Consider the following 14,956-nt stretch of genomic DNA (forward strand, 5'->3'; position numbering starts at 1 on the left):
ATAAAATGAAGGAGCAAAACCTTTACACAAATATAACATTGACAATTTCCAGACGCAAATGCAATAAATGCAACTATATATAATCCATTACACCCTGTAGCGGAACTCAATTGCACGTAATCCACTACAGGGTATCGCGAATTACGTTAAGTCGTTGAGAACTGAGTTACTCATAAACCGCTACACTCTGTAGCGGTTTATGACCAAATGGCGCTACACTCATAATCCGCTACACACTCTAGCGGATTATGAACAATGTGGATTGATGGGAAGATGCCTATATATACCAGTCTTACAGTAACAACTCGTGATGCAAAATATACGAAGTTATACAAATACAGTGTCCATAAATAATAAGCCATAGAAATATAATAGGCACGAGACATTAACAGTAACACGGATTAAATTTCTACATTAGGCATAAGTCATAAGTCATACAAATAGGTCGGAACCAAGATTAACACAAACACACGAAAGGAACTAACAGTAACACCCGAAAGTGTAAATTGCTACAGGAGAATAAAAAATTCAAAAAAGTAGAAGCACACAGACTAGAAGTCCTACGAACTACCGGCAACGGTGGAGCCTCTCTAGGGGCAAGACCTACGCGTGTGCCCAGGCTGTCTGCATAGCCCGCACCGCTTGGATCGGTTAGGGTCGGCCTCATCCATGTTGTTCCAGATTCTGGTAGACCTCGGTCGTCCATCACGACAACGCCTCAAGCTGGGGTCCGGAATAACGGTCGGACCGTCATAAGGTGGCCAAAGTCCCTTTGGTATTGGCGGCACGAAACCCATCTGGTACACCCTGAACACCTTCTGCATGGTGTAGACCTCGTCGACATAGATAGACCAGTCAAGCCGTGACTGGGCACAACATGCAATCGCATGGCAACATGGGTAATGGAGAGCTTGAAAGTATCCACAGTCGCATGTACGGTGCTGGAGGGAAACTCGGTACGTCCCAAGTGAAAAGCTCCCGGTGGGCGTCGTCTCGGCAACGGTGTACTCAGACTGGTGTCTATCGAACAGGGTAATAGTGAAACATCTGGAGTCTTTCAAGTTGCGCTCCATCGCCTTCATAAAAGACTGGCAGAACTTGGCACCGCTGGCCAATTGAGCCTCTGCCGTCTTACCACGAATCACAAACAACTTCGCTAGCCGACCATATGTGGACTTGAATAGGGTAGTAACCGGAAGATTTCGTGTACCCTTAAGAACAGAATTAACACCCTCAGATATATTGGTCGTCATGTGACCGAACCGTCTGCCACCATCCTGGTGCTGAGTCCACTTATCGTATTCTATTCTATTCGCCCAATCACACATTGTCGAATTCTCAGTCCGCATTATATCAAACTAATAGTGAAACTCTGCCTCAGTCTTCTCATAAGCAGCATTCACAAGCAAACGCTTTGCATCCGTGCCCTTGAAACTGAGTGCGAAGTTAGCTGCAATATGCCGAATACAAAATGTTCGGTACGCAAGCAGGGGTAACCACCCACTGTTCGGGTTCTCTAGTGCAGCCTTGATGCCATTGTGTCTATCTGAAATGACCAGTATCCCCTGTTGCGGAGTCACATGTTGCCGCAGGTTGGTCAGAAAGAAAGACCAAGACTCGGTATTTTCTCCCTCCACGAGACTGAAAGCAATAGACAAGATGTTGGAGTTTCCATCTTGAGCGATGGCCATGAGCAAAGTCCCTCCATACTTGCCATACAGATGAGTACCGTCTATGCTTACCAATGACTTGCAATGTCGGAAAGCTTCAACACAAGGAGGAAACATCCAGAAAAGACGATGAAAGTACACGATTGAGTCATCCACGTCATCACCCACGCGACCCGGAGATGTCTTCAACAACGTAACCGTCCCCTCCATAGTGGACTGCACACCAAGGATCTAATGAGGTAGCTCGGCGTAGGACTCTTCCCATTTCCCGTATATCTGTGCTACCGCCTTTTGTTTTGCCAACCACGTCTTCCTGTAACTTGGCTTGAACCCGTACATTCCTTCGGTAGCTTCTTGAAACACCTTTATCGATACCGCCGCATTGGCTCGAACCAGAGAAAATATCTTCGCACAAATCACGTGATAATCTAGTTGTCGTGGTCGCTGGATATCGATGTAGCCAAGCATGTGTGTGGTCCGTTGTACCGCGGAACCTCCCAGGTTCCCTTCCGTGCTCGAAGGCTGATGCGAATCATCCATGTGCAACCTTTCCCAAACTCCTTGCATCTTCCATGGTACTTAAGATGATCTGACTCCATCACTCTATACTCAACTCCGCGCCGAATGTTGTAATCCTTTATAGTAAGCACAGCTTCCTTGTTACTATGGAAAGATTGGCCAACTTGAAATTCAGTTACAGAGTTTTTCTCGTGCAAGCCTCGACCCCCAAAGGTTGGTGCTGAATCCGTCGGTTGGATGATGGCTCCCAGATCCAGGGTAGAATAATGTGCAGGTTGCTCATGTGTGCCGGCACTTGACGTCGGTTGACATCTTGCTGGGTTTGTCAAAATTTCATCATCGTTGTCCCCTCCAATGTCAGCAGGCTCTTCATCGGAATCATTCTCTTGCATAGCATTTTCCACCTAATCCGGTTCCCCCTCATGTCCTACATCTGGAGATGGATGAGTTGAGGTGAATGCCCCAACTGGACCGGCTGGCCGATACTCCAACAAACACTCAGGTGCAACGACAGGCATCGAAGTGGAGGCACCCCCATCGTAGTGGACTGGGGGTTTGGAGCGGATGCACCAGAACTATCGATCCCATGTTTCAGCTTCGCAAACAACTCATGTATCCTCACTTCCAGAAAACTTCGACGACAATGAAACAACACCTGCATATCTTCATCTGTTCGTAACACGAACGTCTCGTATTACACGCCGGTTGACACAACCGCAATAGGGATCTTGTAGAACAGCTTCTTCACCCACTTTGTAGTATACTGCTCTGCAGATCCAACAGTGTATCAGACGACCTGACAAAAACACTCAGCGGTTCTCTGTCTGTAAACTTGACACCGTGCCTCTTACTCTTTTTTATTTTTCCAACATGATGCACTAACTCCAAAAAGCTCTCTTCACTCTCCATTCCTCAAGTTATGAATGAATGAGAATGACAATCTACGCCACTTGTTGGGTATATATAGGCATCTTCCCATCAATCCACATTGTTCATAATCCGCTAGAGTGTGTAGCGGATTATGAGTGTAGCGCCATTTGGTCATAAACCGCTACATGGTGTAATGGTTTATGAGTAACTCAGTCCTCAACATAATCTGCGATACCCTGTAGCGGATTACGTGTAATTGAGTTCTGCTACAGGGTGTAGCGAATTATATATAGTTGCGTTTATTACATTTGTGTCTGGAAATTGTCAATATTGTATTTGCGTAAAAATTTTGCTCCTTCATTTTATTTGCGAAATTGCCCTTTTAATTATCAAAAATTTTTCGTTATGTTTATTTTTAAAGCTTATTATTATCAACTTAAAAGATAATAGATAATTTTCTGTTTTAATCAGAAAATCGTGTTAGATAAATTAATCTAAATTCTTTACCTCAAAATGTTTAATGCACAACATTTTCTTCTAGAAGCAAATCGAAAGGCACTTTTTTCTCTCTAGATATCATTTTGTTGGTATACCAATTTCTTATTTAACAAATCTAATAAAACAAAAGCATTAAGGACTAGAAATTCGAAACCTCGATTGCTTAAAAAGTTGTAGGACTAAAAAAAGATGCAATATTCCATGTGTTGGTGACAAAACATTGGGGTGTCAATAAGATGTTGGGTTTAGGAAAAATGAAATTTGCAATGTGACGTGGAATTATGCTGTATTTTTCTCCCTAGCCTCAGACATGATCATTGAATATAAAGACTTAATTTGATAAAATTGGTTGAAACATACTCAATAATAAAATAATTCATTAAGCGGAAATAATTCATTAGGTGGATAATTTAAAAAAAATTAAATGTGATTCTTAATATATTTTAAAAATATTTTTACAAAATTATATAGAAATAACTCTAATATATATAAATAAGATCAAAATTCAAATAAAAATCTCTCATTTTTTTAAGTATAATTTATCTTATGAGACTAAAATTAGAATATTAAAATTTAGTATTATATTTAAAAGTTAGAGTTTAAAACTAAAAATTTCAGTATCAAAAAATAAAATTTTAGTCACTTTAATATTTTTAGAAAATAAAAATACAGAAAATAAAAATTTTTGAAAAATAATTAACATTTTAATAATTAAAAAATATCTCTATTTATTTTTTAAAATTTTAAATTTATCCTTTGATTTTTATATTTATTTTAAATTAGATATAATGTTCAAACTCTTAATTTCAATTTCTTTTTTAAAAACAGTTTTAATATTTGGTATTCATAACATGCGAAGAACTTTTTTAATTTATTTTTTATTTTTTTATTTACCCTTCTCCCCTCTCCCTCTTCTGCCATGCCAATTGCATTTTGAACAATTTGTTTAAGTGTGGTTTTCAATGTGTACGGCTCATTAATTTGGTTGAGCATCTTGTTGACTAATGATTGTTATGTTTTCAATATTCATCATGAATTCCTCCAGAATGTCATTTGAGTCCCTAATTAAAGTGCTAGAATGACAGAAATTCATATCTTAAAGAGTGAACCATTCACATTTATTTTGAGTCAATTTTCTTCCAATAGAGTCCACCCAATCAAAACTGAGTGCGATACTTGTAAGGTTATTGAACTCTTTTTCTTAAAAGCGTAGCTTATCTCTTGTATTAACATTTTTTTTGTCTTAGGTTTAAACCTATATTAATGATTTTTTTTATACATTAAAAATATTGATCCTTTAGTATTCTCTATTTAAATTTTTTATTAAATTAAAAATTAAAAATTTTATTTAACTAATATATATTTTTTATTTAAGTATTTATAGTGCACAATAATAACTAAATTCCTTTGTAATTTTTAGAGTGATGACTAAGAAATTTTCTTTATACCTATTTTATCTAATTAAATCAAGAATCAATAATAGTTACAAAAAAATCAAGAATGAATAAGATTTTTTATACATCTTTAGACAGGTAGAGTTAAATTAAACCATTAACTCAGCCAAGACAAGTGAGGTATGGTGAGTAATATTTGGCGAAAAGGCATTTTTCTCCTATGATAGCAAAAAAGGCTTGTGGGATCAGTGAAAACTAAAGTTCCTTTGATGTGGAAAGATTTTTTCGGCAAGAGTGCCGTTATGAAGACCCATTAATTTGATATAAAATTATATCAATTTTTTTTCTATATTAAAAGGTATAATTTATAATCCTAAGAGATTAGAATACATAATTTCTTATCCTATTAATAAATATACACTAAGAGTACTCAAAGAGAATATTTTATTTATACTTAATTAAAGAAATATTATTGATATGATCTATATATATCTAAATTTGTCTCCTAATTTTATTCTTCTTAATTTTTTTTCTCTATTCAAACTTTTTAACTTCTTTTTTAAACCTTCTTTATTTTACATTCTACTCTTTTTTTCTCTTTAAATTTATATTAACTAAAGTAATTAACCATCATATCTTGTATCAGTAAAAAAATTAAGCTTGTAATGTTTCTTATATTTTAGCTATTTAGATCTTCACGGTTACTAGACACAGTCAAATATAAAAATATCACAACGAAAACTTTAATCACAATATAATACCATTTTTTTACCAAAGATAAGAGACTCGAATCCGCAATCTCTTAATTGAGTATAGAGAGATTATACCATTTGAGTTATTACTAATTGACCACAACATAATACCATTCATTGAAATATAAAATCTAATCTTATCCTGATACACATCAAATTAAGTTTTTAACCTAAAATTATAAATTAAAATGTAATTATATTATATATACACTATATTAGCCATAACATCAATTTATTATATAAAGATTTAATTTGATAAATTTTTTTGAAACATACTCAATAATCAAATAATTCATTAAGTGGAAATAATTCATTAAGCGGATAATTTGGAGAAAATTAAATATTATTCTTAATATATTTTAAAAATATTTTTACAAAATTACATAGAAATAAATCTAATATATATAAATAAGATCAAAATTCAAATAAAAGTCTCTCATTTCTTTTAAGTATAATTTGTTTATGAGATTAAAATTAGAATATTAAAATTTAGTATTATATTTAAAAGGTAGAGTTTGAAACTAAAATTTCAATACTAGAAAATAAAATTTCAGTCACTTTAATATTTTTAGAAAATAAACATATAGAAAATAAAAAATTTTAAAAAATAATTAAAATTTTAATGACATTTTTTTAAAAAATATCATTTTTTAAATTTTAAATTTATTTTTTAATATTTATATTTATTTTAAACTAAATATAATGTTCAATCTCTTAATTTTAAATTTCTCTTTTAAAAGCAGTCTTAATATTTAATATTCATAATATGTGAAGAATTTCTTTTATTTATTTTTTTTGTGTTCTTTTACCTTTTCTCCTCTTCCTCTTCTGCCGTTACACTTTGAATAATGTGTTTAACCGTGGTTTCGGCTCATTAATTTGGTTGGGTATTTTGTTGACTAATGATAGTCACTTTTTCAATGGTCATCATGAATCCCTCGAGAATGTCATTCAACTCTCTAATTAAACTGCTACAAGAACAGAAATTCCCCTATCTTAAAGGACTGAACCATTTACAATTATTTTGAACTAATCTTCTTTTAATGGAGTCTACCCAACCAAAATTGAGTACGACACTTATAAATTTATTGAGCTCTTTTTCTTAAAATGCAACTTATCTCTTGTATTATCACTTTTTTTTTAGGTTTGAATTAATAAATTTTTTTCTTTTTTTTATACATTAAAAATATTGATCCTTTATATTCTCTATTTAAATTTTTTATTAAATTAAAAATTGAAAATTTTATTTAACTAATGTATATTTTTTATTTAAGTATTTATAGTGCACAATGATAACTAAATTCCTTTGTAATTTTTAGAGTGATAACTAAGAAATTTTCTTTATACCTATTTCGTCTAATTAAATCAAGAATCAATAATAGTCACAAAAAAAATAAAAAATAAATAAGATTTTTCATACATGTGTGGAGAGATAGGATTAAATTAAACCATTAACTCAGCTAAGACAATTGAGGTATGATTAGTATCATTGGCGATAAGCATTTTTTTTCTGTGATAGCAAAAAAGGTTTGTGGGGTCAATAAAATCTAAAATTCCTTTGATGTGGGAGGATTTTTTCCGCAATAATTCCGTTATAGAAATTCCATCACAGAAATCATTCCAAGTGCTATGATAGGAAATAGATGAGGGAGGGTGTTGATTGGATAAACTGAAAAACTGAAAGGTGCTATAGGATTAGTTTGGATTGTTTTTTTTTTAAATATTTTATTTTTTTATATTTTTAAAAGATTTTTTTAATTGATAAAATTATTTTACATTTGCATAGCCTTTTAAAAAATAAATTTCAATTATTAAAAATATCTTTTGTTTTTTTTAAGTAAGGTATTGTTAATTTTTAAAAAAAGTAAATAATTTATTTTTTTAATAAAAATATTTTTTTTAAATACGTATTCAAATAGAATAGGTTTTAAATTGAATATAAATATTTTTAATTCAAAAAAATCAATTAAAATTAGCATGTAATAAAAAATGTCCTTTTTGTTTAAATATAATGTATAAAAAATTTATTAAATCTAATAAATAAATAATATACTATACCATAAAATCTAAAAATCCACAAAAAAAAATCAAAGACTATTACTCCTCTATTTGAAGTAAAGAATATTTATATCAAAAATTTTTGAAATCAATTATTAATTAATTATGGTAAAACAGGCCATCAAAACATTTAGGCTGATACTACTTTTATTTTGGGAAAAAAATATTTTAAATTTTAATTCATTAGTAACTTTTTTTATTTGTAGATTTCTATAAGAATAATATTATTTAATTCAATTAACTTGTTACAAATAACAATAGTAAAAAATATCCGTCATATATATATATATAGGCCGATACGTCTCCGACTTGTGTTTCAATGACGGGTAAGGCGGTCAAGCTACCTGCACCTGTCTGGTCCGATCGTTTAGCGGCTCTTTCTAAGAGATGGGAATGTAACAATAATGACATTTGTCGATATGCCAGGCCTGTTTACTAAGATCATCATAGATTATTAATGCGTGCATTCCAATATCGCGGAAATATTCCCCCATGGCACACCTAGAATATGAGGCCAGAAATTGCAGAGGTGTCTGATCCAAAGCGGTGGCTGCTACAAGAATGGAATATTCTATAGCATTCGCTTCTGAAAGAATTTGAACTAATTGTGCCATAGTATATATATATATATATATATATATATATATATATATATATATATATATATATATATATATATATATATATATATATATATATATATATATATATATATATATATATTGATATAAAATTATATCAATTTTTTTATTTTAAAAGGTATAATTTATAATTCTAATAAATTGAAATACATAATTTCTTATCCTAGTAATAAACATACACTAAGATTTGGTTCACAAGATTTATTATATGTGAAACGGATTGCCTTGACATTCTGCCCATCATGCATGAGCTTACAAGTGGGTATTCATCTGAAGTAACAGATTTGGTTCACAAGATTCAGGAGCTTTTATCTCGTCCTTGGCTTGTTCACGTTGAATGGGTGTCCCGAGAAGCAAATAGAGCTGCGGATTGGATGGCTAAATATGGTGCCAAGAATAACTCTAATCATGTTATTTGGTCTGAGCCTTGTGTTGATCTTCAACGAATCATCCGCTCGGATTTAGGATAGTTTTTGCTTTGTTTCTTTCCTTGTTTAGACACCAAAAAAACATACACTAAGAATACTCAAAGAGAATACTTTATTTATACTTAATTATAAAAATATTATTGATATGATATTTCTATGTATATCTAAATTTATCTTCTAATTCCGTTCTTTTTAATTCTTTTTTTTTCTAATCACACTTTTTAACTTCTTTTTTAAACCTTCTTTACTTTACATTCTACTCTTTTTTTTTTCTCTTTAAATTTATATTAACTAAGGTAATTAACTATCATACTCTTATATCAGTAAAAAAATTAAGCTTGTAATGTTTTTTATGTTATAGCTATTTAGACTTTTACAGATACTAGACACAATCAAATATAAAAATATCACAACAAAGACTTTAATTACAACATAATACCATTCATTGAAATATAAAATCTAATCTTATCCTGATACACATCAAATTAAATTTTTAACCTAAAATTATAGATTAAAATGCAATTATATTATATATACACTATATTAGCCATAACATCAATTTATTATATAAAGAATTAATTTGATAATTTTTTTTAAACATTCTCAATAATCAAATAATTCATTGAGTGGAAATAATTAATTAGGCGGATAACTTGGAGAAAATTAAATGTTATTCTTAATATATTTTAAAAATATTTTTACAAAATTACACAGAAATAAATCTAATATATATAAATAAGATCAAAATTCAAATAAAAGTCTCTCATTTCTTTTAAGTATAATTTGTTTATGAGATTAAAATTAGAATATTAAAATTTAGTATTATATTTAAAAGGTATAGTTTGAAACTAAAATTTCAATACCAAAAAATAAAATTTCAGTCATTTTAATATTTTTAGAAAATAAAGATATAGAAAATAAAAAATTTTAAAAAATAATTAAAATTTTAATGATATTTTTTTAAAAAATATCTTTTTTAATTTTAAATTTATTCTTTAATTTTTATATTTATTTTAAACAAAATATAACAATCTCTTAATTTCAAATTTCTCTTTTAAAAGCAGTCTTAATATTTAATATTCATAACATGTGAGACACTTTAAACAATGTGTTTAACTGTGATTTCTAATGTGTACGGCTCATTAAGGCATTTTGTTGACTAATGATAGTCACTTTTTCAATGGTCATCGTGAATCCCTCGAGAATGTCATTCGACTCTCTAATTAAAGCGCTACAAGAACAGAAATTCTTATCTTAAAAGGACTGAACCATTCACATTTATTTTGAACTAATCTTCTTCCAATGGAGTCTACCCAACCAGAATTGAGTGCGACACTTGTAAGTTTATTGAGCTCTTTTTCTTAAAATGCAGCTTATCTCTTGTATTAACACTTTTTTTTCTTAGGTTTGAATTAATGAATTTTTTTTATACATTAAAAATATTGATCCTTTAGTTTTCTCTATTTAAATTTTTTATTGAATTAAAAATTAAAAATTTTATTTAACTAATATATATTTTTTATTTAAGTATTTATAGTGCACAGTGATAACTAAATTTCTTTGTAATTTTTGGAGTGATAACTAAAAAATTCTCTTTATACCTATTTCGTCTAATTAAATCAAGAATCAATAATAGTCACAACAAAATCAAGAATGAATAAGATTTTTTAAAAATGTATGGAGAGGTATGATTAAATTAAATCATTAACTCAGCTAAGACAAGTGAGGTATGGTTAACATTATTGGCGATAAGCATTTTTCTTCTGTGATAGCAAAAAAGGTTTGTAGAGTCAGTGAAAGCTAAAATTCCTTTGATGTGGGAGGATTTTCTCAGCAAAAATTCTGTTATAGAAACCTCATTACAGAAGTCATTGCAAGTGCTATGATGGAAAATAGATGAGAGAGGGCGTTGATTGGATAAACTGAAAAACTAAAAAGTGCTCTAGGATTAATTTGGATTGTTTTTTTTTAAATATTTTTTTATATTTTTAAAAAGATTTTTTTAATTGATAAAATTATTTTACATTTGTATAGCTTTTTAAAAAATAAATTTCAATTATTAAAAATATCTTTTGTTTTTTTAAGTAAGGGAAAAAATAAATAATTTATTTTTTTTAATACGTATTCAAATAGAATAGGTTTTAAATTGAATAAAAATACTTTTTAATTCAAAAAAATCAATTAAAATTAGTATGTAATAAAAGATGTCTTTATTTAACTGTATGTTACGAAGTGTAGGATCTACCATTCAACAACTAGAGCGGTTTTCTCGGAAGGATGTTGACTCCGTCACTGATGCTCTTGGCTTTCGCGTGTCACTGATTTAGCTTCTTTTCGATGGGTCATCCTTTAATCTTTACTATAGACTATTGAATTTGAACTGGCTGGATTCCCGCCTGGCCCACCTATGGGATTAGAACTTTGTCCTGAACCTTCTTTCTTGTTTGCCGGAGAGCCGGTCTTTTTGCTGGCTGGACTTATAAGAAAGCCTCTTCTATCTATTTTATTTGAACATAATGTATAAAAAATTTATTAAATTTAATAAATAAATAATATACTATCCCATAAAATCTAAAAGTTCACAAAAAAATCAAAGACTATTACTCTCTATTTGAAGTAAAGAATATTTATATCAAAAAATTTTAAAATCAATTATTAATTAATTATTGTAAAACAGGCCATCAAAACATTTAGGCTGATACTACTTTTATTTTGGGAAAAAATATTTCAAATTCAATTCATTAGTAACTTTTTTTTATTTGCAGATTTATATAATAATAATATTATTTAATTCAATTAACTTGTTATAAATAATAATAGTAAAAAATAAATTATTTTAAAATATTTTTTATCCATCATAAATATATATATCTTTTGATATAAAATTATATCAATTTTTTTCTATTTTAAAAGATATAATTTATAATTCTAATAGATTGGAATACATAATTTCTTATCCTAATAATAAATATACACTAAAAGTACTTAAAGAGAATACTTTATTTATACTTAATTATTAAAATATTATTGATATGATATTTCTATATATATCTAAATTTGTCTTCTAATTCCATTCTTCTTAATCATTTTTCTTCTCTATTCACACTTTTTAACTTCTTTTTTAAACCTTCTTTACTTTACATTCTACTTTTTTTTTTCTCTTTAAATTTATATTAACTAAGGTAATTAACCACCGTACTCTTATATCAGTAAAAAAATTAAGCTTGTAATGTTTCTTATGTTTTAGCTATTTAGACCTTTATAGTTACTAGACACAATCAAATATAAAAATATCACAACGAAAATTTTAATCACAATATAATACCATTCATTGAAATATAAAATATAATCTTATCCTGGTATATATCAAATTAAATTTTTAACCTAAAATTATAGATTAAAATGCAATTATATTATATATACACTATATTAGCCATAACATCAATTTATTATATAAAGATTTAATTTGATAAATTTTTTTGAAACATACTCAATAATCAAATAATTCATTAAGTGGAAATAATTCATTAGGAGGATAATTTGGAGAAAATTAAATGTTATTCTTAATATATTTTAAAAATATTTTTACAAAATTATATAGAAATAAATCTAATATATATAAATAAGATCAAAATTCAAATAAAAGTCTCTCATTTCTTTTAAGTATAATTTGTTTTTGAGACTAAAATTAGAATATTAAAATTTAGTATTATATTTAAAAAATAGAGTTTGAAACTAAAATTTTAATATCAAAAAATAAAATTTCAGTCACTTTAATATTTTTAGAAAATAAAGATATAAATTTTTTTTTTTAAATAATTAAAATTTTAATGACATTTTTTTAAAAAAATATCATTTTTTTAATTTTTAATTTATTTTTTAATTTTTATATTTATTTTAAACTAAATATAATGTTCAATCTCTCAATTTCAAATTTCTCTTTTAGAAGTAGTCTTAATATTTAATATTCATAACACGTGAAGAATTTTTTTATTTATTTTTTTGTGTGTTTTTTTATCCTTCCCTCTCTCCCTCTTCTGCCGTTATACTTTGAAGAATGTGTTTAACTGTTGTTTCTAATGTGTATGGTTCATTAATTTGGTTGGACATTTCGTTGATTAATGATAGTCACTTTTGCAATGGTCATCGTGAATCCTTCGAAAATGTCATTCAACTCTCTAATTTAACCGCTAAAGGAACAGAAATTTCTATCTTAAAGGACTGAATCATTCACATTTATTTTGAATTAATATTCTTCCAATGGAATCTACCCAACCAAAATTGAGTGTGACACTTGCAAGATTATTGAACTCTTTTTCTTAAAATGCAACTTATCTCTTGTATTAACACTTTTTTATTTTTGTCTTAGGTTTGAATTAATGAATTTTTTTTATATACATTAAAAATATTGATCCTTTAGTATTCTTTATTTAGTTTTTTATTAAATTAAAAATTGAAAATTTTATTTAACTAATATATATATATTTTTATATAGGTATTTATAGTGTACAGTAATAACTAAATTTTTTGTATTTTTTGGAGTGACGACTAAAAAATTCTTTTTATTCATATTTCGTCTAATTAAATCAAGAATAAATAAGATTTTTTTTACATGTGTGGACAGATAGGATTAAATTAAACCATTAACTCTATTAAGACAAGTGAGGTATGATTAGCATTATTGGCGATAAGCATTTTTCTTCAGTGATAGAAAAAGACCTGTGGGGTCAGTGAAAGCTAAAGTTCTTTTAATGTGGAAGGATTTTTTCGATAAAAATGCCGTTATGAGGCCCATTACAAAAGTCATTCTAAGTGCTATGATGGAGAATAGATGAGGGAGGGCATTGATTGAGTAAACTGAAAAGCTGAAAGGTGCTATAGGATTAGTTTGGATTGGATTTTTAAAAAAATATTTAATTTTTTTATCTTTTTAAAAATATTTTTTTCTTTTTTAACTGATAAAAATTATTTTACATTTGCATAGACTCTTAAAAAAGAATTTTCAATTATTAAAAACATCTCTTGCTTTTTTTTTAAATAAGGTATTGTTAACTTTTAGAAAAATTAAATAATTTATTTTTTTAATAAAAATACCTTTTTTTTAAATACGTATTCAAATAAGTTTTAAATTGAATAAAAATACTTTATTTTTTAAAAAATACTTTTTAATTCAAAAAATCAATTTAAACTAGCATGTAAAAAAAAATCTCCTTTTTTGTTTAAACATAATGTATTAAAAATTTATTAAATCTAATAAATAAATAATATATTATCCCATATATTTAAAAAAAAATCAGAACTTTCTTATACTTATGACAGGTATTTTCAGGACATTTACTAAAAGGTTTCTATTGGGAGAGATCCAACCAAAAAGACTTATTGGATTGGTTATCCACCCACGTATTAAAAGAGGAATCTTCTATATAACTATATTAAGTGTGAGTGAGGTCTTTTCCAAAACAAACAGTGGAATTTTCTATCTTTTCTCTCCTTCCTTTTTCTACTTTTTCTCTTTTCTTTTGCTTGTGCTTCTACCCAGACTTTTTATTTTTATAGATTTATATATAGAGACCCGAGAAAATTTTTATAAGATTCATTGCTCGATTTTGCACGCTCTTCTCCCAAAATGCGGATCGAGAATAGATCCGAGTTGGTCCGAAAAGTCACGAGAGAGGCGGGCTAGTACTCTAAGTAGAGGTTACCTCGTAGGACCTCACTACTCGGGTCTTGTATCGATATGTAGGAAGGGAAGCTCATAGGTGTGTGTAGGAGTTGTGTTTGTTTGCGAAAATAGATTCTTCGTCAAGTCACTTTGGAGGTGTGGATTATAAATCTAGAAGTCTAAAAAAAACAAAGACTACTACTCCTCTATTTGAAGTAAAGAATATTTATATCAATAAATTTTGAAATAAATTATTAATTAATTGTGGTAAAACAAGCCATTAAAATATTTTGGCCGAAACTACTTTTACTTTAGGAAAAAAATATTTCAAATTCAATTCATTGGTAACTTTTTTTTATTTGCAGATTTCTATGACAATAATATTATTTAATTCACTTCACTTGTTATAATTTATAACAATAAAAAATAAATTATTTTAATTTATTTTTTTAATCCATCAAGAA

The 14,956-nt window shown here is 28.2% G+C and overlaps 2 protein-coding genes across 2 annotated transcripts; both read right to left on the reverse strand.

The window, feature by feature from the left end:
• Window positions 1-590: 590 nt before the first annotated feature.
• On the reverse strand, window positions 591-1,328 carry LOC114924227 (uncharacterized). Its single transcript, XM_029288113.1, has one exon. The coding sequence runs from the start codon at window positions 1,326-1,328 to the stop codon at window positions 591-593; it is 738 nt and encodes a 245-aa protein (XP_029143946.1).
• Window positions 1,329-1,358: 30 nt separating this feature from the next.
• LOC112701029 (uncharacterized) lies at window positions 1,359-1,880 on the reverse strand. The gene has a single exon (XM_025751832.1). The coding sequence runs from the start codon at window positions 1,878-1,880 to the stop codon at window positions 1,359-1,361; it is 522 nt and encodes a 173-aa protein (XP_025607617.1).
• Between the last annotated feature and the right edge of the window lie 13,076 nt (window positions 1,881-14,956).

This window comes from Arachis hypogaea, chromosome 7 (genome assembly GCF_003086295.3).
Source record: "Arachis hypogaea cultivar Tifrunner chromosome 7, arahy.Tifrunner.gnm2.J5K5, whole genome shotgun sequence".
Taxonomy (NCBI): domain Eukaryota; kingdom Viridiplantae; phylum Streptophyta; class Magnoliopsida; order Fabales; family Fabaceae; genus Arachis; species Arachis hypogaea.